Consider the following 22,940-nt stretch of genomic DNA (forward strand, 5'->3'; position numbering starts at 1 on the left):
ATGCCTAATCCTCAATTTGCCATAACCACCGCTCAATTCGAGAAAAGTAAGAAAAACGAACTGGCAATATCCCCATACAGGAGGCCTGGAAAGGAAATCAAGTCGCTTTACCATGAAGATTTGGGAAAAGAACTCCACAATTTGAGGAAAGTCATTAATGAAGAGTTATGTTCAAGGAATTTCCAGATTTTGAAGTATGAAGATTTGTGTGTGCATCCAAACGCTGAGCTTCCGTCAGGGTACAAAATACCTAAGTTTAACACTTTCAATGGGAAGGGAGATCCCGTTGCTCATTTAAAGGACTATTGCAGCAGATTAATTGGTATTGGACATATTGAAGCCATACGAATGAGATTGTTCATTCAAAGTTTATCAGGATCAGCACTCTATTGGTACACTAAACAAGATTTTAGCAAATGGCTTACGTGGGAAGATATGGCCCGCGGATTTATAAAGCAATTCGAGTTTAACACTGGAGGCGATCCGCACATAGCTGATCTGCTTAGAATAAAGAAAACGCCACATGAGTCTTTCCAAGAATATGCCATACGATGGAGGTTAGAAGCTTCAAAAATACATCCTCCATTATCCGAGAGGGAATTGATCTCAACCTTCATCCAGATTCAGGAAGACTTATATTATGATAAGTTGCTCGGAGCTTGTGCACACAACTTCTCTGATTTGATTAGGATTGGTAGAGAACTAGAAAATGCCATTCAAGAAGGGAGAATTACAGATAGCTCAGCAACACAAGCCGTTCACCAAACCTTCCAAGCGGAGGTACACGGAAATCTGCAAAGTGAAATGAAGGAAAACCAATTTGCTTCCACGACTATGCATCAAGCGCAATGCCATAAAAGTCACCAAATTTTTCAATCTTATGCCACCATGCAATGTCCTCGTCAGCGAAACTCCCAGCAAGCCTACCAACGACGGTTTCACCAAGTACAATCAAGCTCTCAACATAAAAAGAAGAGGAAATCTTTTTGCTTCACTACTCTAAATGAACCATTGGCAAACATATTTAAGAGGTTGAGTTCTAAGGGTATTCTACGACCAAAGAAGGGATTTATACCTAAGCATCCACCGCCAAACTTTGATTTATCTAAGAGTTGTGCTTATCACTCAAACATCCAAGGACATGACATTGAAGAATGTCCAGCACTAAGATTTAAGATTCAAAGCATGATTGAAAGTGGCAAGATAAAGCTGCAGCTAGAGCCTTCAGCCGATAATATTGCAAACACAAAGACAACTGTTGTTAAGGGTGATCCATCGAAACTGGCACCAAGGCATTTGAAAAGAAAGCGTGCAACAAGTCAAGCCGACTGATAGGGACATCATCTCGACACTTGAGAATATCATCCTCCACATGCCCATCTTTAGGAATAGCCGCTATCTTGTAATCTTTTCTAGACTTTTTTTTTTTTTTTGAACTACGGTCGACCTGATTCCTGTTAGTAGCAGGATACGTAGGCGCCCATGTTGGGTCCGGTCTCAATAAATAAAAAAATTCCAATTCCCCCCATACCCGAACTGGAGAAATATTCACATAAACAGATTTCCGCAACGGCATAGCAACGAGAAGCGCAGATTCAAAGCCAAAGCTCAATGTTCAACGCAAGGCAACCACTTCCTTTTATACTAACAAATTTTCTTTGAGTAACGCAGAACCGATTTTTAGCTACTCCTCAACGATAATGCACGGCATACGAATCTTAGCATCAAGAAAACATCACGAAAGTCATGAAGCAAAGGATGATTCAAAATCAACACGAATTTCGAAACTCATAATTTTCTTTGAGCGCAGGAATTTTATTCATGGAAACATTTTAGCAAGGTGAAATATCACCCAGGTTTCCAGTTGCGGAAGCCGAAGTATGCTTACAGCTTTGCAGGGACTGCGCATCGAGCGGTTTGAATCTTCTTATAACACACACAAATATTATTGCTTTCAAATGCTCTGCGCATGCACTACTATTTTAAATACCACGCACTGCATATGCACTATTGCTTTAAATTTCCCGCACTGCATGCACTACTATTTTAAATACCACGCACTGCATATGCACTATTGCTTTAAATTCCCCGCACTGCATGCACTACTATTTTAAATACCACGCACTGCATATGCACTATTGCTTTAAATTCCCCGCACTGTATATGCGCTATTGTTTTAAATGCCCCGCACTACACATGTACTATTACGTTCAAATGTCCCGCACTGCATATGCACTACTGCTTTCAAATGTCCCGCACCGCAAAAGCACTGCTCCGCAAAAGCACCGCACAACATCATTGTTCGCAAACGCACAGCATTTGGGTTCTTCCACCCTAAAATAGGATACTTGGGTTCTTCCACCCTAAAATAGGATACTTGGGTTCTTCCACCCTAAAATAGGATACTTGGGTTCGTCCACCCTAAAATAGGATACTTGGGTTCTTCCACCCTAAAATAGGATACTTGGGTTCTTCCACCCTAAAATAGGATACTTGGGTTCTTCCACCCTAAAATAGGATACTTGGGTTCGTTCACCCTAAAATAGGATGCTTGGGTTCTTCCACCCTAAAATAGGATGCTTGGGTTCTTCCACCCTAAAATAGGATATCGGGTTTTTCCACCCTAAAATAGGATATCGGGTTCTTCCACCCTAAATTAGGATATCGGGTTCTTCCACCCTAAAATAGGATATCGGGTTCTTCCACCCTAAAATAGGATGCTTGGGTTCTTCCACCCTAAAATAGGATATCGGGTTTTTCCACCTTAAAATAGGATATCGGGTTCTTCCACCCTAAAATAGGATATCGGGTTCTTCCACCCTAAAATAGGATTTCGGGTTCTTCCACCCTAAAATAGGATATCGGGTTCTTCCACCCTAAAATAGGATATCGGGTTCTTCCACCCTAAAATAGGATATCGGGTTCTTCCACCCTAAAATAGGATATCGGGTTCTTCCACCCTAAAATAGGATATCGGGTTCTTCCACCCTAAAATAGGATACTTGGGTTCTTCCACCCTAAAATAGGACATTTTGGGCTCAACCACCTTTCATATGATGCATGGGCTGCGCACCGCCCTTTGCATCGCTTTCATATATTTCATGGGCTGCGCACCGCCCTTGGAAATTTCTGCATAAGGCCATGCACCGCCTTTCATATGATGCATGGGCTGCGCACCGCCCTTTGCATCGCTTTCATATATTTACTGGGCCATGCACCGCCCTTTTAAATTTCTGCATAAGGCCATGCACCGCCTTTCATATGATGCATGAGCTGCGCACCGCTCTTCGCATCGCTTTCATATATTTACTGGGCCATGCACCGCCCTTTTAAATTTCTGCATAAGGCCATGCACCGCCTTTCATATGATGCATGGGCTGCGCACCGCCCTTTGCATCGCTTTCATATATTTACTGGGCCATGCACCGCCCTTTTAAATTTCTGCATAAGGCCATGCACCGCCTTTCATATGATGCATGAGCTGCACACCGCTCTTCGCATCGCTTTCATATATTTACTGGGCCATGCACTGCCCTTTTAAATTTCTGCATAAGGCCATGCACCGCCTTTCATATGATGCATGGGCTGCGCACCGCCCTTTGCATCGCTTTCATATATCGCCTGGGCCATGCATCACCCTTTTAAATTTCAGCATAAGGCCATGCACCGCCTTTCATATGATGCATGGGCTGCGCACCGCCCTTTGCATCGCTTTCATATATCGCCTGGGCCATGCACCGCCCTTTTAAATTTTAGCATAAGGCCATGCACCACCTTTCATATGATGCATGGGCTGCGCACCGCCCTTCGCATCGTTTTCATATATTGCCTGGGCCATGCACCGCCCTTTTAAATTTCTGCATAAGGCCATGCACCGCCTTTCATATGATGCATGGGTTGCGCACCGCCCTTTGCATCGCTTTCATATATTTACTGGGCCATGCACCGCCCTTTTAAATTTCTGCATAAGGCCATGCACCGCCTTTCATATGATGCATGGGCTGCGCACCGCCATTCGCATCGCTTTCATATATTTACTGGGCCATGCACTGCCCTTTTAAATTTCTGCATAAGGCCATGCACCGCCTTTCATATGATGCATGGGCTGCGCACCGCCCTTTGCATCGCTTTCATATACCGCCTGGGCCATGCACCGCCCTTTTAAATTTCAGCATAAGGCCATGCACCGCCTTTCATATGATGCATGGGCTGCGCACCGCCCTTCGCATCGTTTTCATATATTGCCTGGGCCATGCACCGCCCTTTTAAATTTCTGCATAAGGCCATGCACCGCCTTTCATATGATGCATGGGTTGCGCACCGCCCTTTGCATCGCTTTCATATATTTACTGGGCCATGCACCGCCCTTTTAAATTTCTGCATAAGGCCATGCACCGCCTTTCATATGATGCATGGGCTGCGCACCGCCATTCGCATCGCTTTCATATATTGCCTGGGCCATGCACCACCCTTTTAAAATTTCTGCATAAGGCTGAACACCGACTTTCATATATCACATGGGCCATGCACCGCCCTTTTTAAATTTCTGCATAAGACATCGCACCGCACCTGCCCTGTCTTTTTATTATTAATGCCCTGCATATGCTCGCAGCCGCATTGCACCGCACTTGCATCGCTGTATTTCAATATTTATTCTTACTGACTATTTTCATCTAGTTTTTAGTTTCGCAGGAGCTTTAGCGCAACGTGGAACTATTTCTTCGGCAGCGAACTGTGGCAATACGTCGAGAAGGACAAGCAGATTTCTCGACAAGGGTCAAAGATCTACCTCGAACACTCGGCTCCAAATCCAAATCTCCCGTTCACATTCCAGCACAATCAATTTTCAGGTTTCTATCACAATACCCAGTGTCATCATAATTCGACACTGGGACAATATTTTTTGTGAAGATTCGCATCAAATCGTGAGTTACCAGTCATAGGTGTCGTAGTCTTCCCAGAACTACACACGGCCTGATTCTCGTGCAACCCGAGATATGTAGGCGATTCAGAGACCAGAGTTCGGCCGTAATTTTCTTTACCCTTAGTCCTCCACAATCCTTTAGCCGGGACAAAATAGGCTACTAAGTCAACGTCTTTGCCCGAAAATTCTTTCATCATTACCAGGCAAAGAGGGACAAGTTGTTGACACCCAATTTTGTCCCGCCTCTCCCCCGAAATACCTATTAAATACTTCTAGTGTTTTGAGAAATTAAAAAATATGCATTTAAATTTTACTATAATTATTAGTCTTTTATTAACACCCACGTTTTATTATTCCGCTGCAGTAATTATTATTATTATTATTATTATTATTGTTATTATTATTCTTAAATTATCATTTTATTACTAATTGTCATTAATTATTATTTCTTGTTATTTCCATTATTATTATTATTATTATTATTATTATTATTATTATTATTATTATTATTATTATTAATTACTAATCATTATTATCAGCGTTATTTTGTTATCAATTATTAATCATCATTATCATCGTTATTTTATTATTAATTATTATCATTGTTTTATCAATAATGGTTATTTATTATTATTATTATTATTATCATCATTATTATTTCTTATTATTATTATTATCATTATTATCTTATTATTACCACTATTATTGTTATTATTATTAATTTATTAACATTTTGCCACTATCAATAATTGTAATTTATTATTATCATTTTATTATTAATTATTATCATCTTTATTATTATTAATTATTATCATTTTTTAATTATCAATATTTGTTATTACTATTATTATTATATCTATTATTATCTTTTATCACCATTATCATCAATATTATCATTATTACCATTATCATTATTGTTATTAGCAGTATTACTACCGCTATTTATTTGCCGCTATTATTTAGTATTATTGAAACTTGCATTTCTCGACGTTTCTACCAACTTCCGCACAAACATCGCATTTTATTTCGCACATTTAAATGATAACGTTTGTTATTAAATATTATTGCACGGTCATTTACGACATCATATAATTTTTACTCGGGTCTTTTTATAATTACATATTTTCGTATTAGGTGATATTCTGGCACCCTTAGTACATCGTTAATCAAAATCGGTCTCTTATTCAAATTTAGAAGTCAAACTATTTCTTGCACTCGGTCCGCATTTTGACTTACCGGACTCCAAATTAAAGCCCGATTGACTCCTGATAATTTTGTACTAGTCCATATCCCTTATCTCAATTTTTAGAATAATCAGTGTTTTAATTTATTAGCCTATTCTTTTAATACCCGGTCTAAAATCGACCCGGTCCACAAACGGACCGGGTCCGATCCAATTTTTCGTCAAAATAAGGGAAGCCTTTCCCTTCATTTTTTTTCTCTCTTCCGCCGCAGCTCACATCGCCTCCCTCTCCTTTTCCCCGTCATCATCCTCATCGCTCACCACCATCGCACCTTCCTCCGCCTCCCATCTCCGCCGTCTCCATCCATCTCTCCGTCGCCACCCACCTCCGTCATCACCCACCTCTGTCGCCATCGCCCTAACTCCATCCACCTTCCACCATCTCCACCGCACCTATACCCCCACGTGACTTCCACTTCATCTCTGACACCTCCACTACCTTCGTCACACCCATGTTCTCCTCTGACACACCCCACACACCCACTACACTCCCATTTCATCGTGTCACCCCACCTTCTTGTCCCCCGCTCCTCTCTCTCTTCCTCTCAAACGAAAACCCCAGTCCACCATATAAATAACCCTATCTTGAATTGGCAAGGGGGTTCGAAAAATTGGAAAAAATTCCCTTAAAGTGGTCCGCCATAGAATCCTTTGAAAGATTAGATCTGCTAGCCGCTGTAATCTTATTTTATCATCGAGCCGAAATACTATTTTTTCTTTTCTTCGTTTGCCTTGGTATTGCTGTGAATCCGAGCTTCGCAAGCTCGGATTTGGTAGTGTTCGAGTGAGTATCGAAGGCCCCATACCCACTTCGCTGCACCCGAAGAAGGTAAATTTCCTCCCTTTAAAGTTATTTTAGTGATCGCTTGAATACTTTAAATGGTTTTTTGTTGATTGGTTCGCTTAGTGGTATTTTTGGGTTTCGTTTTAGTTTCGTTTGTAGTTATTCTGGTCGAATTAAGCATGATCTGTCCTTGAATTTCGGAAACATTGTATGAAGCTTAACCTACGTGCGGGATGAAATCAGTTTAGGCCGATATGACGAATGTGTATAAGGTCTTTGTCTCCTTTGTGTCATAGTGTCGTTTGTATGTTTGGATTGAATCTCCTTTGCTTTCAATCTGATATATGTTTAGCTTAACATGGTATATCATGTTTAGACTCGATTAAGTTCAAACACCTGCTGTATATTTTAATGGTATTAATATGGTTCGCTTATGTTTGTTTAATAACAGTCACTCTTTGAGTTTTCTGCATCCTGGCTTGAGTGGCTACTGGTTGGAATAACTGTTTGTTGTCCGGTCTGGTGTAATTTAGTTGATGCATGAGTTGGTTTGTTGAACTTATTTGACTCAATCTTAGCATTAAGAACAAAAAATCGAATTTGATCCATGATGCATGAATGTTGTGTCTGCCACAGCTCCTAAAAATATATTTTTTAGTCTGATATGAGTAAAATGTTAAAACCTCGAGGTGCTCCGAATGAATCAATCGGCTATAATTCATTAGGCCAGTTAAATGTCTTATATCTTCCTCTGTCTGGTTCAGCCAGTGTCTGATCTAGATACATTCACGCATATGATATATAAGTGATGCAAGTGTCTACATACTATTCGTAACAGTCTCTGTTTGAATATTCTATATTTATCCCTGAATCTTGTTTTTATCTGCTGTCAATCTGTTTTGATGTCCTTCTACTTATCTTTGTATGTTAAAATAAACCATTCAGCTCTATATTTTGGTAAATGCTTGGGATGCAACTATGATATCTAAATTATGCCATACACTGCCTCTTGTTGGGATTGCCCGTACCCATTCATGTATGTGCAATTGCTGTTAAAACGCGATGTTAGTTTGCCCTTGTGCTTGTTTCAACTCATCTAGACCTGGTTTGCATCTAATAAAGTTCGTTGAGTTAAGGATGGTGCAGTTTGTGTTTAAAAAGGATGATCGGGTCCACCCTCCCCTAGGCAAGCATGTTTCATCTGGTTTATTCATTGCCCCCATCAAAAGAAGTAGAATCATTTAATAGAAAGGCTTACTGTTAGTAACATCCTATTCTGTTTGGACTTTCTGTGTTTCTTTATGTGTGTTTTCTGTGTTGAATGTGTTCATTCTAGCTTGATATATTGGTTTGCTGTTGGTAGATTAATCTAGATGGGTGTCTAACAGTCATGCAGGTTTAATCAATTAGCATTGTTCAATTCACATCGTCTATGTTTAGCTGTTAATTTCAGTCTACCATGCTGGATAGGCCAATTCAATCATTATTTGTTCCTGCATCTTCGGCTGCTTTGCTTAGCTTGTTGGTTGTGACACTTTGAAAGTAATGTTTCGATTAATTGTGAAGCCAATTTGTCATTCGTCAAAAACATTGTTGTTGTCAGTTCGTACAATTTATTACTGTGTTCGAAAATCTGTTTTCCGCCAAGTTTAGTGGCTGATTCGAAATGTCATATTCTTTGGTGGCCAATTTGGTCATTCACTGTTGTACTATTGTTGGTTCATGGCTGTGTTGTTCATAGTCATATTTTACATGTCTGTCTTTATTCATTGGTTATATACTGATCCTCCTTTCCTTTCGTTTCTTTGCATGATTATCGCATGCGAGTCCGAGGGACTCGTTTTCTTCTACATTTGGTGTTGGGCTAAAAAGCCCAATAGGACTCCTTCCTCCGTGTCCAGCCCACCCGCAGCAGTGCATAAAATCTTCGCTGGGCCGAGGCTCAACAGTAGCAAACAGATCCGCAGCAGCCTTTTTAAAATGGGCTGAACCCATTCCAATAGCATGCATGATTTCAGCAGCTCAAATGGGCTGAGCCCGTTTATTACATTTCTTGTGCCTTCATTTTTTCTATGCATTTAATTTATATTGCGTAACTAACATTTTTAATTTAGATAGACCTTAGTGAAATTAGTGGGTTTAGTTTTAGTAATGGGTAGTTAGTTTAACGAAAAGAACTAAAGAATATTTTGTTAACATCTTTTAAGGTTATTCAATTATGCATACCTTTAAACGAATGTAGTTAATAAAACATAATTTTGTTTATACTAAAAACACGAAATCAATTAATACACCACCGTTTGAGTTGTTTCAAGTATTCATTAAAACACAGCACAAACCCGCGTTTTATTCCCCTTGTATATTTTATGCAAATTTTATTTTAATTCGCATTATCATTTAAAGTCTTTGCAATATTTATAAGTTTATTCTAAATGACATTTGAAGTTTTCTTTTATGCAAATTATTACACTTTCTACAAATCTCATTTTAAATAGCATTTTTTAAAGTCTCGGCAACTTTTACAAGTTTTATTTTAAACGGCATTTAAAATCTTCTTTTATGCAAATTATTATATTTTTTAAAAATCCTATCTTAAGCAATATTCTTATTTTTCTTAAAAAATCGAAGCAACATTTCTTAGCTCCCTTTTTTAAATTTCAGGCATCTTATTTAGCATTAATTAATTAACCTAAGTTTGGCCGGACAACCGTAGTTAACGGATTCTAAAGGATGCCTAACCCCTTCCCTTTAGGATAATATAGAACCCTTATCTAGAATCATACTGATTAAGCAGACTACTAACGGAGGTTTAGTTTTAACTTTACCTTAGTTAGCATTTAGGTGTCCTAATTCACCGTTAAATTAATTAGGTGGCGACTCCTTAAACAAAACAAAGAGGAATCACCAATACGTTGTACTCCGCTTCAACCCGGGTTAAAAAGGGGTATAACAATACTTACAAGGAGTTCGGAATAGGGACTGCATTTGTATAAAAAACAACATAATCAATGTTAAGAAATTTAACTAATACAAATAAGATTAAAAAGTATGAATATTACATACCCCATAATGCGTACATCCGAGAAATCTACGTCCGGCATTGTCATCCGACCATGAAATTCTTGTGACTGGAGGACACCCACATGCACAAACAAGCCTAGTATTATAAATCATGGGGTCAAAGATTAATGGAAAGGAAGAAAATTGATGGCAAAGAGAAGAAATTTAATGGAGGAATTCTTGAAATTTTTAATATATGGTGGAGGAGAAGGGGTTATGGTGTATAAATAGGGAGAGAAGAGAGAGAGAGAGAGAGAGAGAGAGAGAGAGAGAGAGAGAGAGAGAGAGAGAGAGAGAGAGAGAGAGAGAGAGAGAGAGACGTTGGGGAAGGAAAATGGTTTTTTAAGTTTTTAACCGTTGGGGGGGGGGGGGGGGGGTCTGATGTGGACAAAAAATAACACCCTCACTCCCCATTGGACGTTTGAAGCCACTTTCTGTGCCATGTGGACACTTAAGGGGGACGCGACGCGTAAAGTTGCAAGTTCAGGAGGGGTTTTTAAGCCTCCGCATAGTTTAGGTGTGCACTGTATACAAAGTTTGAATGATTAGGGGGGTCCCAAGGGATTTTGCCAAAGTTATTTTAATGCTCCTACACATTACTTGTTCACGTTCTTTGAAAATTAATAAATCAAGTATATATTTTATCATAATATCCATATTTATTGGTATATAGTCTCAATAGCCTCAGAAAATGATTTGAAAATGAATAATTAATGTGAAGGGTAAAATAAGAAGAATTTTTTTTTTCTTGATATGTTAACATCGACAAGTAAAAGTAAAGGGAGGGAGTGACATTTATCCCCATTTCCCTTCATTATCAATACTTTACTTATTTAGTCTCCTTTGCAGTCTCTTATTATTGTTTCTTTACATTTATAAAATATATTACTTTATATTTTCATTTCAAAATTAGAATTTACTGATTAATGATATAACATATATCTTTCTAATTTTGATTTTTTTGTAACAGTTAATAAAAAATATTATAATATATTTTTAATTAATTTAATATAAATATTTGGATCTGAATAGTTACTTAATTGAAATGGATATCAACCTATCGGTATACATATAAAATATTAAAGAATTTAAAAGAAAAAATTTAGAATCAAAATATTAATTTTCCCTCATATTCTTACTAATTTTCTTTTACATCAATGAACAACTTTCATTGTCATGATAATGATAAAAAGTCAGACTCTTTCCATCTCAAAGACTTTTAATTACAACTAAAGTGATGGCACATAACATACATTTTGTATATATAATAATAATTAGAATGTTTTTTAAAAGTTATTTTCAAAATAGAAACCTTAAAGACTGACTAATAAAGTAAATAGACATGTTCGGCCCGTGCATCGCACAGGCATGTATTGCTAGTTCTTTTCTAATATATATAAGTGCGGTGGGGGGTACGAACACAGTTACCCCGCTTGTACCAAAAGCATTAAAAATTGTACCTGCAGTGAATACTTGCACCATAAGCTATATAAATTGTACAGTTTAACCAACTACTTTTTTATCCCACATGGACATATGTCATTGTACTTAATATTTATTCTATCCTCATGTAGACGCCTATGCACCTCAAATTTAATTCTCCGACACATTTATTTCCTCCTTGCACTTTTATTTGTTCGTAAATGAAGTATATATTTTATCATAATATCCATATTTATTGGTGTATAGTCTCAATAGCCTCAGAAAATGATTTGAAAAAAAAGTAATTAATGTGAAGGATAAAATAAGAAGAACAAAAAATTCTTTTTTTAACGTCGACAAGTAAAAGTGAAGGGACGGAATGACTTTTATCCCCGTTTTCCTTCTTTGTCAATACTTTACTTATTTTACTCTCATTTGAATTCCCTGGTTATTATATCTTTCTAATTTTGATTTCTTTGCAATAATTCTTTTTATCTATAATTGTTAATATAAAAAATTATAATATATTTTTAATTAATTTAATAAAAATATTTTATTAGTTTTGCTTTTAAAAAATCCAATATATACAACAATGGTTTTTATGTTTGCATCTGAACAGTTAATTAATTGAAATGAATATCAATCTGTCGGTATACATATAAGGTATTAAAGAATTTAAAAGAAAAAAATCTAGAATCAAAATATTAATTTTCCCTCATATTCTTACTAATTTTCTTTTTCACATCGATGAACAACTTTCATTGTCATGACAATGAGATAAAAATCCGACTCTTTCCATCTCAAAGACTTAATTCCATCATATGTTTTTAAATTTTAAACTCCATTTTTTAAAATATTAATTTTTCCTCATATTCTTACTAATTTTCTTTTTCATATCGATGAACAACTTTCATTGTCATGACAATGAGAAAAAAGTCTAACTCTTTCCATCTCAAAGACTTAATTCTATCATATGTTTTTAAATTTTAAACTCCATTTTTTAATTATAACTAAAGTGATGGTACATAAAATACATTTTGTATATCTTGCTATATATAATAACAATTGGAATGTTTTTAAAAGTTATTTTCAAAATACAAACCTTAAAGACTGGCTAATTAAAGTGAATAGACATGTTCGGCCCGTGCATCGTATATATATATATATATATATATATATATATATATATATATATATATATATATATATATATATATATATATATGCTATATCAACCAGCCAACCACCTATCTATTCTTCAATCAAATTTACTAATGTCACGGCTCATTTGGTTGGTGGGATAATAATATTTTCGGAATAAAATGGAAGATTATTTTATCCTGCATTTGATAATGAGTATTAATGAGTCTCGAAATTATTTTATTTCATCATTTGTACTAAAATGGTGGAATTTAGTAGCTCATATAAAAGGTGAGATAAAATAATTTCATGAAATATCCTTGCTTATCCCATCTATAACCAATCCTAGGGGTAAAAATTCAGTTATCCAAATCTCTCGTTAGTTTGGCCTTCATTGCCCTTTACAAACAAGATGTCATTTGGTTATCAGGATCGGATAGATAAGGATATTTCATGAAATTAATTATTTCACCTTCTCTATAAAATAGCTAATCCACCATTTTAGTACAAAATATTTCTCAGGATTGATTAATATCCATAATCAAATGAGAAAAAAAAAAGTCTCTCATTTTATCTTGAGATTGTTATCACTTATCCCAACAACCTTGTGTATCTATCGGTCTGATAATTACTTCAGGCCTTCTCTGATTGCTTTTGAATGTCCTCTAGCATATGTAATAGAAGCATCCTGTTAGAGCCATTTTCTAAATCTTAGCATTTGCATCCTTTCCTTTCATATGTGTTTCATTCCATACCAATTGGTTGTTTACGAAAGTCTTGCTACTGTAGTACTTTGCTCCATATTTTGGATGATTTTTTTTTTTGAAAGCAAATATTCAACAATTTCATTCTTAATGCTACAGAAAGGACACACCAAAAGATCAATTACTCTGCACGGGGATGGATTTAGAGGGTGGCGAGGGTGTTCCCGAAAATCCTGTTAGAGCCATTTTCTAAATCTAAGCATTTGCATCCTTTCCTTTCATATGTGTTTCAGTCTATACCAAATGGTTGTTTACGAAAGTCTTGCTACTGTAGTACTTTGCTCCATCTTTGGATGATTTTTTTTTTAAAGCAAATATTCAACAATTTCATTCTTAATGCTACAGAAAGGACACACCAAAGGATCAATTACTCTGCAACAGGGGTGGATTTAGAGGGTGAACACCCTCGCCAAAAAATTATAGTATAGATATAGGGTAGATTTTATGCGATTATGTACATATATTAACTTTTGAATTCCCTGAATAAATGTAAAAGGTTAGCTCAAGTAGTCCAGGTGTTCGATTCTCAGGAACGACATTATTTTTTGCATTTAGCTTTTGTTGTTGTTTTCAAACCCTCTGAGTGAAAATCCTGAATTCGTCACTGCTCTGTAATGAGTCAGTCTATTTTTATAGTAGAGCCTATAATTATGAATTGTCAAATGTACAAGATAAAGAGCCATATAGGTAATCCATAATTGTTACAGATGAAGCCTTCTCCATGGTACCTTTTGATAGTCCCCTTCTGAACTTTAACTAGCATTTCTTAATGGATTGAAGGAAAATATTTTATTTATAAACTTTATGAATCTCTAAATGCTTTCTACAATCATCAAAATATCTATTGTTGTCTCTTGTTTTCTCTTGTTATGAAAATAGCTAGCAGTATTCCAATTTATAAAAATATAAAACCTACTTTAACTCAAAACAGGAAAATATATTCCTTTATTAATTTGATTATAAATCCTAACTAGATATGAATTAAAATATCAAATCCTAACCAATTTTGATTTCCTACAATTTTGAATTATTATTTCCAACATTCTCCTGTAATTCAAAATTGTATATATCTAATTCTTGATCCACTTGTCACAATCTTAAAATTTTTGATGCACTTGTTTCCAACCCATCAATTGTTGAAGCACTTTCTCCTCAGCCGTCACTCACCATCTTCAAATTTGTTGAAGCACTTTCTCTTCAACCGTCACAATTGTTGGAGCACTTTCTCTCCAACCTTCACAAATGTTGGAGCACTTTCTCTCCAACATTCCATTGTTAAAGCACTTTCTCATCAACCTGCAATTGTTGAAGCACTTTCTCTCCAACCTTCACAACTATTGGAGCACTTTCTCTCCAACATTCCATTGTTGAAGCACTTGCTCTTCAACGTTCAATCATTGGAACACTTTCTCTCCAACATCCTAATTTGTTGAAGCACTTTCTCACCAACTTTCAATTGTTGAAGCACTTTCTCTTTGATAACGTCCAAATCCACTCCTCAAAGAGAAAGTGTACACGGTCGTATGCAATATAATTTACCCAACTATGAGTCGGGGTCGATCCTACAGGGAACAATATACTAGGCGATTAAGAAAGTAAAGAACTTTCACTTACTAAGCTTAGCCAAATGATAGATAACATTTTGGTTTGTTGAGAAATTTATAACTAATGCGGAAATGTAAAACAATCTAGAAAGCAAGTAAAATGATCAATGGCCACAAGCATGGATACAAGAAAAATTACTCTCAAGTAATGATCCAATGTATTTTACAATTTTACAACTATGAGCTGGTTTATGTTAATAGATAATGATTTCTAAAATCTCATTGAAAGTCTCTCAACCAAATCAATGAATTTCACTCTAAGCTTTCTCAAGCCTTAGAGTGTGATGTTAAACACAATCAATTCAACCTCAAGTTAACTATCCTATCTCTAGCTCAAGTTATTAGATGGATTTAATGACCAAAATCCTTGCTATCTAACTCTTTTCCTAACTTTCACTTCCTTTCTCAAGCAAAGTGAAAGTACTTAGGCACAAATAATGTTTGCAACCATTAAGAGACATTTAAACATGAAGAGTTGATAGAAAAACATTAACCCACTTCATTAGAAATAAAAATTGTTCAATACATAAGCAAAACAATAGATTTAATTCAACACTTGATAATGGATATTCTCATAAACAAGATGCAAGTGAGAGAATAAAATACAACACACTTAAATATTCAATACATAACAAGGAATTGAAGTAAGGGTCAAGAGTTTTATCATTCAAGACTCCAATCTTCTCCTCCAATGGTGTGGTTGATTATGAACCCTAGCCCCAAGCTTGAAATGTCGCCAAAGATGATGAATATTTTGCCCAAGTCTTTCTTTTATAGTTGCCCAATTTTCTCACATCAAAATATGACCAAGACAGCCCATATTTTCAGATTTGCAAATCTGTCCCATTTTTGCAAAACTGTCCAGTTTTGACTGTTTTACAAAACTGTCCAATTTGACCTCTTTTTGACTTAATTTTCACTTGGTTTCTTCCGATCACTTCTAAATCACATAAAACCTGTAAAATAGATGTAAACGATATTAAATGCACTATTTTCTCAATCAAACATTGCAAAAGTCTAAGCTTAAAGAAGAAATAAGTTGGTAAAATACCAACTTATCAAACCCCCAAACTTAAACTATTGCTTGTCCTCAAGCAAATCAAATCATACAATTTCCTTCAAAGGACTCCATTCAAAAGTGCACCAACATCACACCAAGTGAAAAAGTCTACTTTAAGCACAAACACATGACCTTGATTGGTACCACCAATTAATCCAAAACATATGAATCACTAACTTCTTCTCAAAAACTTCATTTTCATTTCAAGTGCTCAAACACCAAGTTAATCAAAGTAGTAATCAAGTCATGACACTAAAGCTTCAAAATTTGCCTTATTATCACAAAACAACTTTCTCTTGTTCATTACTCTCAATTGAAAATGGAACAAATTCACAACTCAAATTCTCATGTGCCCTCACAATCAAAAGAGAATCCCAACTCGCAAAATGCAATTTAAAACACAAATGGGATATCAAATGGAAATAATATAATTAACTCTCTCACTCATAAAGATGTTCAAATGCACACAAGTAGTACCATAAGCTTGCCCTTCATGTATTTCTCCACTAATATAGACACACTTGGTTCAAAATCAATTAGGACTTAAAGGGTTGTAAAGTAGGCTTTTGGTTAAGGTAGGGCACAATATGGGTAAGAGTGACTCAAAACCTCCCTAAGCACTACAATTTGCAACAATCAAAGCACACTTCCTTTTAAACTTTTCCATCATTTTCTTCGATTTTCATTTCACCAACTAGCCTTCCCTTTATTCAAAACTCCTTATTTTTCCTTCCTTTTTCATCTTTCTTACTTTTTTTTTCTTTTTTTTTTCAAAAACCAAGGAAGGTTCCACTTGTTTTTTTCTTTTTTCTTTTTAACCCTTTTACCTTTTACGCAACTTCCACATCAACTCTTCCAAACGTCACCCCCAAACTTAGGCTTTTAGCCTATGTTTACACTTTCAAAGCCCTTAGGGAGGTGGGATGCCAAAAGATAGATCAATAAAGAACAAAAGGTTAAAGCTTGTAACATGGTTGTCAAAGAAAAGGTTAAAGGCTCAAAAAGGGTTGACTAGGGAAAATCTGCAAGGGTGGGAATTTAAGGGGAAAAAACGATCCAAAGAAGACCTAACATCATTTTTCAAACCACGTTAGTCTAGGATTTCACCTTGAAACACATTCCAGGAAAGTTCTAGACTACAAATAATGCAAAAGAACTCACAAAAACCTCACCACACATGGTACATGCAAACTCAAGTGAAATATGTATCCAAGAACCAATTGAACAAAATGAACTCCAAAAAGTCACTCATAGCCTAAAGAGACTAATTAGTGAAAGTAAGAGCCAAGAATTGAGTCTAAGAGTCACAACAAGAATCCTTACTTCAATCGTATTTTTTTTCTTTTTCAAAAATCAAGAATTCATATGCCAAGGATTAAATAAGTTGGTACCAAGCAAGCCAAAAGTTAGCCAAGGGGCAAAAAAATCACATCCCAACACCAATTTTACTCCTAAACTACCTAACTAAGAACGGAAATAAAATAATAAAAATGAATAATCCACAACATGCCAACAAAAAAAAAATTCAAAACTTTGAGCAAGTTCCATTTATAACAACAACTATCCACAGCCACACCAACAATCACAAAACAAGCCCGGCAATTGCACACAATATCCATACATAAGATAAAAGCCCGACAAGGGCACAAATCAAGCATAACCAAAATATAATGTGCTACCACATGTCACCCCCAGCTACAAACATTGCAGTGTCCTCGCTGCACATAATCAAAACAAAACATAAAATAGTTTGAGGGCGATTAAATTTTTTTTTTTTTACTGTCACGACCTGCGAACAGTACTTGCGATTCGCAGGTGATGTCACCTTGTTGATGTATTTTCTCATCAACACCCAATATATTTTTTAACCCACTTCTCCGACTTCTAGAGAAGACAGTTCATTCCTCTTGTGCATATTTTCTTGTACCTCTTTAAACTTGTAATAGTTTGTTAGTCCTTCTCAGCATGATTGTTTTTCATGCATATCATTAGCCCGACGTTTGCCAACATCATCGATCAAACAAGCGGCATATATGAGTCATAGCCGCCCGCTGGCAACGGAAGCTCTTTGATTTTCTACCAGGATCGTAGAAGCTCTGATACTAATTTGAAAGAAAATGTTTTATTTACAAACTTTATGAATCTCTAAATGCTCTCTACAATCTCCAAAATATCTATCGTTGTCTCTTGTTGCTCTCTTGTAATGACTGTTATACCCTATTTTAACCGGGGTCAAAATAGTTTATAACATCCGGGTAATTTCGAGGTTATTTAAAGTTAGGAATCGCCACCTAATTATTTACGGTGAATTAGGGCACCTAAGGTTAATTAGAGTTATCTTTAAAGTTTACTCCGTTTTAAGTCTACGAAACCAAAAATCTAGGTAAGAGTTCAACTAACTTAAAGGGAAGGTATTAGGCACCCTTTAAGATACAACAATGGTTAACCTACCGAACTTAAAGTTAATTAGGCTAAAATGTAAATGTAACGTTTTATAAATATTTGTGAAAAATAAGTTATACCGACCTACAAATTAAAAGAGTTATTATAAGATTAATATTGATAAAATTTAAAAGGTTTTATAGAAAGACTACTAGTTCAATATAAACTGTGCAAAGTTGTTTTAACAAATACGTATTTCAAATGTTAGAAAGGAGCTAAAGTGATGTAATAATGTATAAACTAATTGGTTAATTATAAAACAAGAGGGAATTAGTAGTTAAAAGTGAAAGTCGTGACTAGCTTTACATTTAGGTCCATTTGACGTTATTAAAAATGTGATATGGAGTTTAAATAATTTTATCTTTTGATTCAAGAATCAAGAGTGCACAGCAAAGTGATGAATACTTTAAAATCTTGTTTTGTGTAGAAAACCAACTTTCGTGTTGAATTATTCATTTAAATTTCATTAAAGTTGTCCAGCATGCCAAGTTAGATCCCAAAAAAAACAAAAGCTTGCACTTTGAAAAACAGCTTCATATCTCCTGGACCAAACACCTTAAATAAAATCCTTCGAACTTAAGAAGAAGAAGAAAAAAAAAAACAAGTATGTATTATATTGAATCAGTGATATAGTTAACTACCTCTAACTGGTTCAGCTGCATAAACTACATTTTAACCTTAAATATGATACTATGTGAGCAGACTGTGGATCAACTAAACTATTTAACACAACAAATTTAGATAAGGCTAATAAATAATTAAAAGGCTAAAACAGAAAGGTAAGAAGCCATTTGTATAGGCCTCATGAAATCAAGAATTGTGCTGTTAAGTTTTGATATAGACATGGGTTTAAACACGAGATGGAATGCAGTAGTAGTCGATGTCGTCCAAGTCTCACGGCGAGACTTGCTTGGACAGTGAGAGTCTTTTACAAAGACTCCATTTGCTCCCAAAGTGTACATGTAAAAAAAAAACAAAGATAAAGAATTAGGAACATACATAACCATTAAAGAAGGCAAGACATATATGATATAAAATTCAAACAGACCAGTGGGTTGTGTATGCAGGGTCAAAAACGCAAAAAGAACAAAACCAGAAACTGAAATATGTTCTGCCTGTATCCTTTTTCAAGGTGGTTGTTGGTTTGTAAAAAATAAAGGATCATAGGCAAAGCAAAGAAAGGGGCAAAAGACAGTTTCAGTACTGGGGTTGAAAAGAATTTAAGATCTAGGATGTCATATATCGTCGGGTAATTAGAACCTAAGCATTCCTCAATCTACACCCATTCTACAACAACACTACTGAGCTTAATTCAAAGAACACACAACAAAGGCTGGTACTATCACCACTTGAACCTAGAGAGAATATGAAAACATGGCATAACAGAGTAGTGTCATGAAGGTCGAATCACGTCTGATTGGATCATATAGGATTGCTAACTTCTCAATATCCTATATTCTCCATTAAGTGTGAGCTATTCAATTTAAAGATTTTTCTTGCCAGGAGTTGCTACATCTACAAACGTAACAATACTATATGTTGTTAACTGATTAACCAACACCTTATGATATATAACACTAGAAAATTTTCTCTACCTTTTTTGTTTTTCTTTTTAACAGGTAGCACTTCTTTACCACATCCCTCTCAAACTTCAGATTTCAATTCCCAAAAAAATATCATCTAATTAACATCAATGACTAAAGTCAGACCATATATTTTCGACAATAAACCAAGCTGCCTGATCACACAATGAAAGGAAGGAGCTAAGCTGAGTTAACCAAGGTGATATTATTGCTTAGCTACTATCAAACATACATGGGTAGTTAGGCATATCAAACAAGACACATTAAAAGACTTAGAGAAGCAGATTGACAGAAAACTTAAAACCTTAACAGAATTTCCAACTCATGGGATACACTCACGCATTTAACAGACTTTCAACACGAGTTTAGACTATTCTACCACATAACACAGAATAAGGTTTTGACCAGTAAATACACGAAGGGAATGTGAATTAATCTCTTAATGCATAAGGCAAAAATTCTGGAACACATAGAACACTCATGAACATTTGTCGAACACTCATACTTTAGACGACATGCAGCCAGAAAATATGACCTTGAATTTAAACAAGCGAATATCATTTCTAAAATATCCGAGAATACGAATCACATAAGCAGAGCTTCCTCATAATACTTCAACAGCATGATTCAAACGCAACACAAAAGAAAACAGAATCCCAAATTAACCAAACTACAAAAACAGTAGTCATATTTCATTATCATTTATTTCATATATTTCATTTTTTTGCCACAATCTCAAACGGAAGACAGAGCGAATAAAGGTATTGGGTTTACCTCTCGCGGGTGCAGTGAAAGGGGCGTCGACGGTCGCGCGAATCCACGCTCGACTGTTAATATCCCTGAGCTTGCGTATGCTCGGATTCCAAAACAGTAATAGAGTGAAAGAGAGTAAAAATGTTTGGTATTTTAAAGTTGATGTCAAGTAACAAAATGATATTGTTTTTTTGTTGTTTACCAAGAATTGGAGTTGCTAAAAAACCGAACTCGATACTTAAAAAAAAAATAGAGATTCGGGATCTTTTCGTTCTGTCCTCCTCTCGGCTATGCTTGAAATCGAAAATCAAACTCGAGTCAAAGCCCGTTCTAATCAGAACGTTGAGACCTTGCTCGAAATGGTTCGATCTTCCCTGGTCTGTGAAGATCGACTCGTGTTTGAAACCAAAAAGGGATCTCTTTCTCTGTCAACGACAGAAAACTCGGGTAAAGCAACATAGGGACATTTTCTTGTGTGGAAATGGTGTGGACAGAGTTGTGTAGGATTAAAGGAGCTTTATTTCTTTGCTGGAAAGGGAGGGGAGAGAAGAGGAGGAAGGGAAAGCTGCGCGTATTGCACGAAAATGGGGGTGACAGGATCTGCCATGGTTGAAAGGTATCTGTGTTTTGCTAAAATGGAAGGGGGAAAAGATGAAGGAGAGCTGAAGAGAAAAAGATATATCCACGTCTGTTTTTTTTTTAGGGTTGATGAAGTGAAAATGACGATGTGGGCTGGATCGGGTCATGGATAGTGTGGGTCGATTGGTGTTAAAGGGTGATGGGCTGATCTAGCGTGGTGGGCTGGTCGACTGGTGGTTTAGGTAATGGATGGTTTGGGCCGGACGGGTGAGAATGGGTAATGGGCTGCTTAAAATAAATGTGAATTGGTTGAAACTGTGGTCATTCCTCCTTCATTTTAATTATTCTTGGCCTTTTAACCTAATAACCAGTACAATATATATTATGTGAAGACCAATAGTAATTACTATGTAGAAAGTAAAGGATTTAATAAAGTAAAATTAATTTAACGAGTACAAATCCTAAAATGAAACGATGACGAACCATTTAAAATTTGTGATAAAGTAATAATAGTAATGTTGATAGTAGAATAGTGAAAATTAATAATAGTGAAAATAAAGTATTTAGCTCGTTAATAAATTTAAAAACCCGAAGAAATAAATCAAAATAAAGGAGGGACAAAATTGAGTGTCAACAATGACAATAGCTAGCAGCATCCCTATTTATAATAATATAAAACCTACTTTAACTCAAAACAGGAAAACCTATTCCTTTAGTAATTTGATTATAAATCCTAACTAGGCATGGATTAAAATATCAAATCCTAACCAATTTTGAATTATTATTTCCAACAGAGAAAGTTTCCATATTTTGCAACTTAGCCATTCGGCATTCTGTAGCCTACATCTTCCAGAAAATTATTCTTGATACTTTAAAGTTTACCTTTTATCATAAAATTCAGAAATTCTAGTGATGATTGTGATAAAACAAGTTTTTTTCGTCAATTTGAATCATGGCACTTCGTCAGGATTTTGCTACTAAAACCTGGCTCCTGGCTGTGAATTTATGTTTGCAAAAAAAGATTAACGAGGTCAAAATTTAAATAGTGACACCGAAACTTTCTATTTGTGCAGATCTCCACATATGTTATGATATGTTAACGAGCATAAATTTCAAAAAAAAAATTATAATCACACAAATATTATGATATGTTTTATATCAGAAATTTCAAAATTTTTTATTTTATTTTTTTGTGAAATTGTGTGGCATTTCAAACTACGACAAATAAATTAAAATGAACGAAGTAATTTTTTTTAGAATACAAGCTCAAAGTCAGCACTCTTTCACGGTTAACCGTGTGGGAAAATTTGCAGGCTAAGTACTTACATGCACTAGGTGTTTACACAAATCTAACTATTAGACAACACGTGTCTTCACAAACGTGATTGTTTTTAAACTATATATAGTTAATTAATAATTTATCATCACCTTAATTTATCACTTAATCATGATAAATTAATATTGACGCAAATATTCGATGCGGATAAGTTTTTTCACTATTCACCCTCATCTTTTTCACTTTAGCCGCTAATTTCTTTAGGTTTTTTTCTTTAGTTAAATCTTAAAATTTAAACATATTCTA

The 22,940-nt window shown here is 35.5% G+C and overlaps 1 protein-coding gene across 1 annotated transcript; it reads left to right on the plus strand.

Moving 5' to 3' along the window:
* Positions 1 to 1,332, plus strand: LOC132637136 (uncharacterized). Its single transcript, XM_060354276.1, has one exon. It carries the CDS (start codon positions 1 to 3, stop codon positions 1,330 to 1,332), a length of 1,332 nt encoding a protein of 443 aa, XP_060210259.1.
* Positions 1,333 to 22,940: the final 21,608 nt, after the last annotated feature.

Source organism: Lycium barbarum, chromosome 4 (genome assembly GCF_019175385.1).
Source record: "Lycium barbarum isolate Lr01 chromosome 4, ASM1917538v2, whole genome shotgun sequence".
Taxonomy (NCBI): Eukaryota; Viridiplantae; Streptophyta; class Magnoliopsida; order Solanales; family Solanaceae; genus Lycium; species Lycium barbarum.